Source organism: Pocillopora damicornis, chromosome 8, assembly GCF_964200805.1.
Source record: "Pocillopora damicornis chromosome 8, jaPocDami1.2, whole genome shotgun sequence".
In the NCBI taxonomy this organism is placed as follows: domain Eukaryota; kingdom Metazoa; phylum Cnidaria; class Anthozoa; order Scleractinia; family Pocilloporidae; genus Pocillopora; species Pocillopora damicornis.
Genome location: NC_142677.1, coordinates 1,656,427 through 1,668,700, shown reverse-complemented (window position 1 = coordinate 1,668,700; position 12,274 = coordinate 1,656,427). Strand labels below are relative to the sequence as shown.

The following is a 12,274-nucleotide window of genomic DNA, read 5'->3' as shown; positions in this document are numbered from 1 at the left end:
AAAAAAAACGTTTCCCTTTTGTTTGTGGCCTTAGCGCAGGCGCTAAAACTGGAGCTGTAACTTACAATACAAACCAAGAAAACGAGATAGGTACAAATTAGTATTCGGATCAATGAAAGTGTCTGTCGGTCGACTTTTCACAACAGTCAACTGACTACATCTTGGGATAAATGTTTGGTTATGGGAGATGTAGGTGTGTATTCTCTTCAGATATTCTTTCACAGAGTCTTTAACGTTTCCACAGCTATTAACCAAACGACTACATGATTACGAGCCACGATTCACTGAAGCAACGGACACAGCGTACAGATTATCTAAGGACCCATACTTTTCGAATGAGCAAAGCAAAGCTCTTCGACAAGACGCAGAGGACTGCGAAAAACAGTGGGATGACGTGTTGGAAAAAGCCACAGATCGTATGGACCGGTAAATTAGTAACTTATTTCGGTTATCTCACGCCAGAGACACGCTTTTAATAGTTGGCAGTTAACACTCAGTTCATATTAATGGTACAATTAACTTGGAAGCAATTAGCAGCGGAAATTGGTATCGATTCCTAAGCCAGCCACCTCTTCTTCCTCAGAGGTGAACTAAGAGTATCTCAATCTTTTAAAATTTCTAGTCAGTTGATAATGAATTTCACTAGCGTAGTCGAGAGTCAACCGCATGCAAATATATCAAAAACGTTTTTATAAGGGTTCTTATAATTTATCTGAACCAACCGGCTCGAAATTTCATGCCCACTCATTTCAGATGTGTCATTAGTTTTGTAGTGGAAGAAAAGGGGGTTATTGATTGGCAATCTGAAAAAACCTCTCAAGAGAATACAAGAAGTGTATCGCACATCAAAAAGACATATTATTTCCTAACCCTCCAAATAAAATAGTTCTAACTATATAAAATTTCCAGTTTTTCAGTGTAAATATTGCGTACCACCAACGTTTCTAAATTATAATTTGTCTTCTCAGGATCGTGAAGAAGATTCCCAAGCTTCAAAAAGACCAAAAGGAAATAGTCGACGAATGGAATGACAGATCTGCTCGATTTGAAAAATCTTTGAAAAAAGCAGAAGATAAACTGAAAGAACAAGAAGCTATTGGGAAGGAGGTGAGAGCGCTAGTGATGCTTTGGTTTTTATGAGAGCCGCAATAAGAGTATCGATATCTTAAAAGCAAATGACCAAGCTAGTGATCAGCATCTTGGCCTGTTATGATTTTCGAAAGAGAAATAGTTTGTCCTCAACGAGTGAGCGTTTTACGGCAACTGCATGAGTATTCGGTTAATAAGTCCCAGTGAAAATGTGGTGTGAAGTTGTGGTAGACACAGGTGGCATGAAAATTGCGGTAATTTTAGGCTAACTAAGGTTTAAACGTTTCGACGGGTGGGAAGACCATATATCACTCCACATTGGGATGAAAGTGAGTTTCCAGGCTAATAATTTTTTCTACTCCGGATTTCCTCTCTTGTGACACAGATTGGCTTTGAGAGGCGGCTCCCCGAGATCAGGTCACCAGAACTGACAAAGAAACGAGGAGAAAACAACAATGAGTGGAAACCCACCGTAGATGAGTGCAACGCGAACCTTAGAACGTAAGTACAATCAACTATTCCTGTTTGGCTTACAAAGTTTGCGGTCTTTTCCAGCAGAATTATCCCTTGTTTACTAGTAAAGCAGGGCCCTTTAACAGCCCTCCCCCCCTCCCAGCCCCTTTTCTTGACGGTACACAAAATGACACCCGTTATCCTATGAAAAATCCTACCTATTCCCACTTCTTTTGTAGACTAATTCATTCTTCCTTTGTGATGATTTTTTTGTTGGTTTGTTTGTTTGCTTTTTGACACAGAGTGGCGCTTGATTTTTCAGGGTCAGAGAAAGGCTGCAAGATATTCAGCGAGCTAAGAAAAACCGAAAGTGGTCGATTCTTGAGGCTTTAAAAGATGCTGTACATTCAATCACCGCCAGATTTCGTGGAAATTCCAGAGTCGGAGCTGAACATGGGGTCAATTTAGACAAAGTTGTCGACCTCTTGGAAGATCATGAGGTAAAGAGAACTACGACTTCTGTTCCAATAATTATACGTTTGTGACTAGCCTTTTTAGTGCAAAATTGGAGCCGCTAAATTTTGACACAATTTAATTTTGTTAGTGGCTGCATTTGGTAGTCAAATTTTTACTGAGTTGCCTCGTGTTCTGTTCTGGATAAAAACAAACTATTTTCGGCTGATTTTCTGGATAAGCAGCGATTAATCATAAACAAATAACTCTTACCTTTTCGTTGTCGGTTTGCCAAAGAAATGCTCGAGTCATTAGTATACCTCGCTGGGCAGCAAAATCACCTAACCGACGATAGTTTATCCCAGTGGACTGATTTCAAAGGGTTACAGGTGTTTTTCACAAGCTTACTTCCCTATTTTGTTTTCAGGACATAATGACCGATGCATCAACCAGGCAAAAAGATGCAGATGAGGTTTTCACCTTGGGTAGGAGCGCCATTGACAGTGGTTTGCTGGAAAATGAACAAGCTAATGAAGTACACGATCGAATGACGGACTTGAATCATCGATGGAATGGATTGAACATTGATGTCATTGAGCGCGAGAAAAGGTTGGTGTTTGCGATGTTCTCGGCCTCGAGCATGTTACGTGCGTCTATTTTAGAGCTGCGGATTTAATTGGGTCGTCATTCTTTTTTTAAAATATATTTTGTCCAATCATTTTCGTTTATTTATTTCCATCTTTCAAAGATCAGCTTTTAAAGGGAGGCGAAAATTCTCTATCCGATCTCCCGATCACGGAGCAGTGTTAACTAACAAGAACCAAGGCCATCCTGTTTCATTTCCGACACTCAACTCAAAATTAGTCTTTGCACTTGTTTAATTAGGTAACACTATAATAAAAGCAAACGACTCACGTTCCAGTACAGCACCAAAGGCGTAAACTTTCGTGTCCTAGTAAGAGCATAATTAACGGGACATTCAACTGGAAAAAAAAATACTGCACCTCTACGTAGAAGCTGCTTTTAGATTAAAACAGATGGGGAAGTTGAATACATCAAAACGGAGAACCTCATCTTGGTACCATCTAAACTTTTCTCTTTGGAAATAACTTTTCTATTGTTCCTGCGTTGAGGCCTTCAAGACGTTCTTATTTAACAATCATAATCATTGATTTTAAAGACGAGTAATCAGTTAAAGAATGACTCCACTTGTACATTTCTTTACACTTTCGCCGTTTGATAAATTCACAGTTACACGGAAAATCACGAAGTTGTCTATGTAAATTAACTTGGTTTATTCGTACACAGAAGAGTGAACGTCAAATATTAGTTGTGTATTACCTTAAATGTGACGTTTGTTTGCTTTTCCGTGACAACGGCAATTCAAGATGAAAATACGCATTAAGATCAGATTCCTAAGTTGCCAAAAGAGCGTTTTGAACCCCTAAACAAGGTCTAACAAGATTTTAGGTTTTAACCAAAGCATGGATACAGGCGATGACTATTTTGAAAAATCATTGGCTTTAGCCTTCGAAACAGTTGACTTAATGCAGAGCAGGTATACTTTTCAATGATTATGCTTGGTTAAGTAAGTGTAGTATAAACTAACTCGACCAACGGCGAACAGCATTAGAAACACTTAACACAGTGGACATCAAAAGTTAAAGGACAAAATGTGTATCTCATTGAGCAATTCAATTTTCAGACCAAAATTGATCGAGCAATTCCTTATGTCTTAAAGCTTATTGCGCTCATCAAATGGGCTAAGACTCCCCAATGAATACTTAGAAGAAAGCATCTATTGTGTTCTTCTCATTAGTTATAACCCTCTTCCAACTAACGATTAAGGTTATGAAATCTTTAAAATGTGGTACTAAGCTTGCTCTATTACTTTGTGGCAAGGAATAAAGAGGAGGAATACAGAGGAGGAATACAGGAGCACCTATGATATATTTCTAACATGCATGATATGTTTGATTATCGCAGATACGCTTACGCTGATACAAAAAGAGTGCTAACTGTATTGATACTGCTAAAACGAGTGACAAACAATAGACTGACCTCCTAAAAAGCGCCAAATCCTCCGTCTCTTAAATTAATGACGTTTGCTAGTCAATGAAAACAGAGTCAACAATTTATCATGGTTCGTGAATGTATATTGCCTGGCCAACGTTTTTGCATCGAAACCAAATCACATTTGTCATAAAACCAACTTCTCTGGAGTGTTATTTTATCGTGTCGTATTGTTTATAAATATATTTTTTATTGACTCTCTTCAAGTGTTCTTATTGGTAAGACTTCTAAGTTAGCCGAGAGCTCTTGATACGAAATAGCATTCGATTTCCTTTCCTGGGAGGTCTTTGCAGGAAAAATATAGCATTTTTTGATAGACCATGGGTTGTCATCATCAAAGTATCAAGATGAGAGCACATTATCGTCAACTGCAGTTTAAAAAAGTTTAACTATTTTCCCCCCTTTCTAGGCTTGAGAAATTAGCCGAAGACATTGAAAGCGAATACAAGAGATTCGACTCCTGGCGTGAAAAATGCGATAACATGAATAAGTGGCTGTCAGAGTCAGAAAAGCTCATTAAGAACGAGGAGAAGATTGGATCAGATATTGGAGTCCTTCAAGAGCAAATCAAAGATAATCAAGTAAGATCTTTTTAAGCGCTTAAATATTCCAGTATTAAATATGACATCATGTCGTTTTGAATCTTCTTTGCCGCTTAGAAAAAACGTTTTGAATCGGCTTATGAAAACTAGCAGATAACCCGTTTTTGCTTTTTTGTAGCGCAGTGACTACAGACCTTAACTTCTTACCCCCTTCCCCCTCCCCGCGTGTCATATCTCAGGATCTCCAGTAGATACGCCACTGACTACGAATTACAATTGCATTATTCCTATTTTTGAAGAGCTCTTCTTCAGTTATCTATGTGACTTTAACGTTTGTTACGCGGTTTGTGCAGCTCTTTATTAAAGAAATGAAGGCCTATGAACCGAAAGTAGACGCCATGGTCGAAGAAAGCCAAGAACTTGTAGAGAGCAGCAGACTGGATAAAACAGACATTGATGGGGTTGACAAAACTAAAAATGCTCTCAATTCGAGATGGAAGGCTGTCAATGATCACCTTAATGAGAGGCAACGAAAGTAAGTGACTCAACCGTTTGCTAATGCCACGAACTGCAAATTTTCAACAACATTGAGTGACAATGATCCGTCTACGATTTTCGAGAGCATCTGTCACACGTTTTTCATACTCTCTTCGCAAGATCTTCGTGGGTTGATTATCGAGAAAATACCAGTGCTGACTTTCAGAATCCCATTCCATTTCATTCTTGGGACATCCAAGGGTAAAAGTATAGTTTATACAAGCACCCCATTTTTTTCGTCAGCTTTTACTGATTGTTTTCGGTATTCAGTTACAAATTGTAAACTCATTGGTGCAGAGAGGTGATGGGTTTCTCACAAGTTGATACAGTGACTCTAACTACTGAGATCAGTACCAGAATTCTCGGTGCAGCTTACCTGCTTGTGTGAAAGGCGTTGCTTAGTATTGCGTTATGTCACGTTGGGTTGTTTGGGCCTTAGAATCAAGGGCGTACACACATGAACTTTGAACTCAGTATAGCGGAAGTTTTTGTTGAAGATCACCTGATCACCAATAATTCGGGGACTAAGATTAGTATTCGGTGTTCTCTCCTATATTATAAGTATTATCCTTAAAAAACTTTAACTCGTGAGCTGATACTTGAAACCAACACCGTGCCTTTTATCGGCTGACGCATGATGCGTTCATTATATCCTCTCTCCCTTACCCATATCTTTTAGGCATTTAGATGCTATCCCTCGTCTTAGGATTCTTTAATTGTGGGCGTTTAACCCTCTCAGCAATTTTCTTACTTTACGCAATATAGGCTAGACTCTGCTCTCCTGGACATACTAAAGAAGGATTCAGATGGCAGGCTTGGCCGATGGAGAGAGCAATCGATAGCTCTTGGTTTGCTTGTTACGGAAGCTAAAAGGAAAGTTGATGATGATGTTGACGATACAGATTTTAAAGATATTCAAGAAAGTGCAGTGCAACTCCAGGTGGGCAAAATACTTTTTAATAAGAGCACTGACATTTATCAATTATTTTTAATCCTATCTGCCAAAAAAGTCTTCACTTGAAGCAACTTGCCAGTCTTTCACTCAAGAAAGGTACACATGTGCAAAACTAAAACTGCATTGAAAAAGGTTCGATCACACGCGCGCCATTTTGAGGGGGTTAGAATGTGCATTAAACATCTCTGCCAATTAAAGGCACATCTATTCGAAGAGGGGCGTTTTCGCGGGGAGGTGCTAACTCGAAGATTTATATTACTTTCAAAGCAGACTATTGCCTCCATAGATTAGAGGTGTCGCGAAGATTAGAGATTGTAGATCGCGACGATTCACGTCAGAGATGAGATCCAGCGCTAATCGTCATTTTTTTAGAATAGAATGAAGTTTCCGCAGTCATTGTAACGGTCAAGCAAAGACAGTGACCATATTAAAGGAAAGTTATCTTTCATCGCTCAGTTCGAAAAAATCTCTACATAGATGAAAATTTGGTCTTCATCTTTTAAATAGGAAGTCGAAAATTCGCTCAACGAGGACCTCAGTAGGGAGCTGCTTGAAGTAACGAACGATGGTCATCATGTCATCGAAAAGGAGGAGACTCAGCCCGACGACAAACATGAGATAGGAAAGAAAATAGACGAACTTAAAAGACAAGTTTCTGAGCTGGAAAAAGGAACAAGAGAGAAAAGGGACAAGTAAGGAAACTATGGCCCGGTTATTTAAACAAAGTTTGGCCGTTGTTTAACAAAACCACGTCCTAAACTATCTTCAATTTAGCTGAACCTTTTATGTGAACATTAATTTTTGTGAACAGTGTTAAGAGAGCCGAAAACCAACTGCAGGAGGACATTTATTTAAGTTAAATCAAGCCTCTTCTAGGGAATGCCTAAGGCCCATTGTTTGTGTAAAACCGGGGTTTGGGTTAGACCTCGTTTAAATAACCGGCCCTATGAGTCCTGGAACTCCCAAAATCTTGTTTAAAATGCCTCCCTTTGGCTCCTACATAATGCTTCTGCAAGTATTTAAGATAGAACCCTACCACTAAGTTTTTTGTATTCTAATCACCCGTCTGTGGGATATCTGTTACACTAAGTAGAGGTTACAGCACTCGATTACATCTGGGATTTAAAGCTCACTTACAACAGATAAAAGTTTCATTCTCAGTCTTATCCAAAAAGACTGAGAATGAGTGCCTTTAGAATGCATTATTGGTATTTTTGGATCTAGTGCGTTGGTAGTTTTGAAACTGCATCGGAGAAATTTTATTTCTGTGGCACAATTTCCTTTCGTGTTTCAGTCGTTATTTGATAATGAAGACAGAGTTTGTGTATCCATTTATTCGTTAATCGAATGTGATTTTATCAAATGTATTGAACAGGATAAAAGAAGCCTCTTTGAAGTACTTTGGCCGCTCATTGGCCGATTGTGAAGAAGCCGTCGAGAGACTTGAAGAGGAGTCCGTGAACAATTTTACTGATATTGGCTCTGATATCGAGGAGGTCGGAAAACAGTTGGAAGAGTTGCAGGTGAGACTTCATGAACGTGAAAGCCATGACATGCGATATCTCTAAGTTATAGAAAAGTTTAAAGAGTGCATCACCTGCCATTTCGCAAACATGTTTTCTGTCCTGAAGAACTGTCTGGCTCAAATGTTCGTTTCTTCTTTTGGCTCTCTTGCTCATTTGTTCGCTCATTCGTTCAACAGTTCGTTTTATACTTTGTTTGCTCAATTGTGTTCGACCATTCACTTGTTCGCTCGTTCGCTCTTTCCCTCGTCCGTTCCTTCAGTTGAGCGCTCGTGTGCTCGTTCGCTCGTTCGCTCGTTCGCTCGATCGTTCTTTTCAGGGTTCTAAATAGTCATTTTGAAACGCTTACCAGTGTGTTATTCTTCATCTTAAAAGGAATTTGAAAACGACCTAGATAAAGAAGAAGCAAAATTTAATGACATCAAAGACCAGTTTGCGAACTGTAAGGAAACAGATTTACTCAGAGATGAAGACCGAGTGAGAATCCAGAGAAGAATAGGAGCACTTGATGAGAAGTGGGCAGAACTGAACAAATACCATGATGCCAATCATGAAAAGTAAGCCGATTTTCTGCGTTTGAGATTTTGGCACATAGTATGGAACAAAAGTCCACTGAGCGACATATGGACCCATCGGCTGACTATGATTGACTGCCTGACTAAAAGACCGACTGATCGGCTAACTAACTAAGTGACGGGAAACGCTGGGAGTATGCCGTAATTTGAAGTAAATACTTGCGCAGTTGATAACTTTTATTCACCTGGTTTTGTAGGTTAAATCAAGCGCTGATAGTTCGTCATGAAGAATTAATGGAAGAGGTCTATGATTGGCTGAGTGATGCTGAGAAACAAGCAGATTCTATAGTTGTGAATGAGGATGACATTGGTTCAGTCATGGAAGAGTATGGCAGGCACAGGGTATGACTTTCTACATATTCAGTGTCTTGTTTACCTCGCAACATTCGGTATCATTTTCTTTTTATCGTGATAGGTTATCGTCCATTCTCGTCCGGTTGGAAGGTTGATATTTTAGATTAAAATTTTCGCGATTTGTCTATCTGTCCGTTGATTGCTTTTTTATTACCTATTTGGTTATTTTTTTGAACAGGAGTTGAAGGAAGAAATTTCTTCATTTGAGCCGACGTTCAAGAACGCAATAGGAATCAGCGATAGGCTGCTGACCGAAAGGATCGTAGATCCTGAAAGAGCTGAAAGCTACGAAACAGAGATAAATACTCTGGAAAACAGATGGAAAAATCTGCAACTTAAAACCATGGACAATGGAGCTAAGTAAGCACAGTTGGAAACACACTCTAAAGTTTTTGTGGAAACTTCGTCGAAGAGGTCGTAAATTTTGTATAAAAAGATTAAAAATTCCCGTTTTGTGACGCTTCCTTCGCAATTAGTAATCTGTGCTGGATGTTGCGGATGATATGCTTCTAACGTGTTACAGTGTCATTACCGTTACTTGGTGTACTTTAATTAACCATTCAACTATGCCACCAGGTCCTGAGGAAGCAAAGAGGGAGAAACATCTCGGAAGGTCGCTACTCTTTTGTGATAATTAGATAGGTCACTCGTTTAGTCAGAGTACTTAAGATAAAGTAACATAACAGCGTAAATTCTCGATATCAATTTGCTTTGGTATCCTTTCTGTCTTTGCAAGATTGTCTGGTGTGCTTGGAAGGTACGTAACGATACGATTGGATGAAGCGGAGGTGAAGTTGACACATGCAGAAGCAAGCATCAGCAGAGATGATGCTGACTACTTAGACATAGATGGTGCAAAGGAAGCACTGCAAGCATTCAGAGTGAGTAACATTCTAGTTTGTTCAGAATTGGTTATCAACTATTTCATGGGTGGCTAAGAAGGAATTTTTAATTTCAAAGTCGATACGTTTCCAAACAGAAAGGTGCATGAAAGAAACAAACATATAAACTAGACGGTATTAACTTTTTTAAAGTTGATTTAATGTATAGCAGACAGAGAGAGAATTGATACACAGATCTTGGAGTAAAAAGAAAATTTTTGCAAAGATGATTATCCTCAGAGGAAGTATGCTACCAATACCATGAAAATTAAAAAAATGTGTTTCAAAATTCCTTGCTTATATTTGTTCGTTCGTTCGTTTGTTTTTTTATAGGTGAAAAGGACTGGCATTCATGATTCCCAAAAGAAGGTTGACAGAATACTGGACGAGTCCCGTGCCGTTGTTAGAGAAGACTTCTTCAAGGAACACGAACAGGAACATTTCCAGGGAAGAATTGATATGATTGACAAGAGAAACAAAGGACTCGAAGAGAAGGCAGACAAAGAGGAAAGAAGGTACGATATTAACCGAGTAGAGGTGGAAAGTGTTATATGCAATTGACCCAGTTCACATTACTGCAGACCGAAACCTTTTTTAGGGGGGATTCAATCGAAGCAGTGTTATTTAAGGAAATAATTTAAACACTTAGAAAAACAAAAATTTGGCTCAAAATTCGTTGTCGTTCGTGGCTTGTTGCTTATTCCTGTTGTCGTTTTTCCTCAGGTTGCTTGACACATACATTTTGCTGCTTAAACAACACTTACAAAGAACTAACATTTGGCTCAAAATGGCGGAGTCCCGGATCAAGCAGGAGGGCGAGACTGGTCCAGGCTATGATGACGTAAAGAAACAGCTGGAAGATCATCAGGTAAATGTGTAAATCACATTAAATTCAGATTATATTCCGAGCCTATGATAACCATTCATTTCCTCTTTTTTATTATTATTTGAATAGTACATGGACATATTTATACTTCTTTTTAAACTTTTTTCAGGTCTTTCAAGAGGAGCTCAGGGATCACTCGATGATTTCAACGATTCTAGGCGTGGACGTCTCCGATCCTGACATCACGCAAGGCACCCAGCAACAAGTAAAGTCACTCAGCGACCGGTGGAGTAAAGTGTGGAACTGGTCGGAACAGAGAAAAGCTCAGTTGCTTAAGGTATGTGTCGCTGAAGAAAATTAAAAGACTTGGTCCGCGGGGTTAACGTTGTAGAGCGTTTTGCATGCATGGAATTGGACACCGTTAAAATCCAAGACTACACAAATAAAAATGGCCAATCACTGCAAAGAAAGGCGTGTACTCCAAACCGTAGGAGCCAATGAGGATATACTTACACGTGGAAACAATTAAGTTATGTTTTGTATTTGATATGTTTAAAAAATGTAACTCATTCAGGTTTGTTTGTTTGTTTGACCTTATTTTCTTCTGTTTTGTGGCTTTAAAGGATAGCTGCCTGGTGGTTTTCTCTGTTAAAGAAAAAATAATAATAAAAAAATAAATAAAGAAAGAAACCTCGTTTTGAGAGCGACGCGCAGATGCAAAATCGTAAGTTAATGTTACTAGCTGTAAATTATGTCGACATGATTCATCAGTATATTGCGCATTTTAATTCCAACGGAAATAAAGAGGTTCTTTTTTCTCCTTTTCTAAGGTTCTAAGTAACTGGCAACGATTCCGTGACGAGCAGATGATATTATTGAATTGGCTGTCAAACAAAGAAAAAACCTTAAAGGAGATGGCAAGAACAGATCTTACTGATGAAGCTGAAGTCAAAGATCATTTAGAAAAGCTCAGAGTAAGTGTAAATCATGTGCTGACTTCTTTTGCTCTATGCCCTTCACCGAGATTTCGTCAAAACTGAGATCAATATTTAAAGTTTGCTTTGACTAACCCCTTGACAGCCTTGTTATTGTTACCGATTTTTTTTCTATTTGTCAGTTTTAAGTGCATTAAAACTTTTTGCGGCGTAAATGTATCTATCTTGACTTCATATTTATATATTCATTTATTTTATGTCTACTTCGAAAATCAGGTAATTGAAAAAGAGTTGGATGAACAAGGAATACGTTTGCAATCCTTACACAAAGCCGGAGAGGATTTGTTAAAGAACGTAGATGCGGGAGATCCGGCTGCAAAGGAAATTAAAACTCAGCTGAAAGACTTTGATGATTGCTGGAATGACATTGCAAAACAAGTTATAAACAGAATTCAACAGGTAAAAAAAAAAGGAGAAATTTCTCGAGAAGCTCTCTTGATTAGGACTGATCAATTTTTCCCTGTCTGGTTTTCCTTCTGCGGTATGTAGACAACGGTCTGTCGGGTCGTAAGTCCATCGATAAAGCTGTTCGCCAGGCCTTTGTCTGTGAGCCAGTTTGCTTTGTTATCTGTACGTTGGTCCCAATGTCCGTCTGTACACTGAGTTTGAGCAATGTCCCGTCCGTCTGTCGGTCGATTAAGCTAGTCATCGGTATATATTTATTGCTAGAGCTATCGGTCTAAAATGCTTTGTATCTGTTCTGTAGCTTGAAAATTCTCAAAGTAAACTTAAGGAGTTTCATTTGGAAATGGATGCTACAAATGAATGGATGGATGAAACTGAACGGCTGCTCAAGACCTACAAGATTGGAATGGATCCAGAGGAAGCTAGCAGGCTTCAAGAAAAGACAGAGGTTTGTTTCATTGATCAAAGATTCCCATAAAAGCCCTATCTACTCTCTTTCTAAAACTGCTATGTCCACGAATATTTTTAGCTCCTTATCATTAAGCTTTTATAAGTATGGATGTTCTTCTTGCAGTTATAATATTTTAGCCAAGTGCTTGAAATAGCTTGAAAT

General features: G+C 38.8%; 1 protein-coding gene across 3 annotated transcripts in view; it reads left to right on the top strand.

Moving 5' to 3' along the window:
• LOC113682377 (uncharacterized) overlaps positions 1–12,274 on the top strand; it is a 50,871-nt gene that overhangs the window by 37,421 nt on the left and 1,176 nt on the right. For all 3 annotated transcript variants that reach the window (XM_089180405.1, XM_089180403.1, XM_089180402.1), the window contains 20 exons: positions 245–426; positions 969–1,107; positions 1,475–1,590; positions 1,865–2,042; positions 2,423–2,604; positions 4,478–4,649; positions 4,964–5,145; positions 5,913–6,087; positions 6,610–6,794; positions 7,478–7,625; positions 8,001–8,182; positions 8,398–8,542; positions 8,733–8,914; positions 9,291–9,435; positions 9,769–9,950; positions 10,159–10,303; positions 10,431–10,598; positions 11,092–11,235; positions 11,473–11,655; positions 11,963–12,109. In XM_089180405.1, coding sequence (XP_089036531.1) covers positions 245–426; positions 969–1,107; positions 1,475–1,590; positions 1,865–2,042; positions 2,423–2,604; positions 4,478–4,649; positions 4,964–5,145; positions 5,913–6,087; positions 6,610–6,794; positions 7,478–7,625; positions 8,001–8,182; positions 8,398–8,542; positions 8,733–8,914; positions 9,291–9,435; positions 9,769–9,950; positions 10,159–10,303; positions 10,431–10,598; positions 11,092–11,235; positions 11,473–11,655; positions 11,963–12,109 — 3,282 coding nt within the window. The remainder of the gene's footprint in view (positions 1–244; positions 427–968; positions 1,108–1,474; positions 1,591–1,864; positions 2,043–2,422; positions 2,605–4,477; positions 4,650–4,963; positions 5,146–5,912; positions 6,088–6,609; positions 6,795–7,477; positions 7,626–8,000; positions 8,183–8,397; positions 8,543–8,732; positions 8,915–9,290; positions 9,436–9,768; positions 9,951–10,158; positions 10,304–10,430; positions 10,599–11,091; positions 11,236–11,472; positions 11,656–11,962; positions 12,110–12,274) is intronic.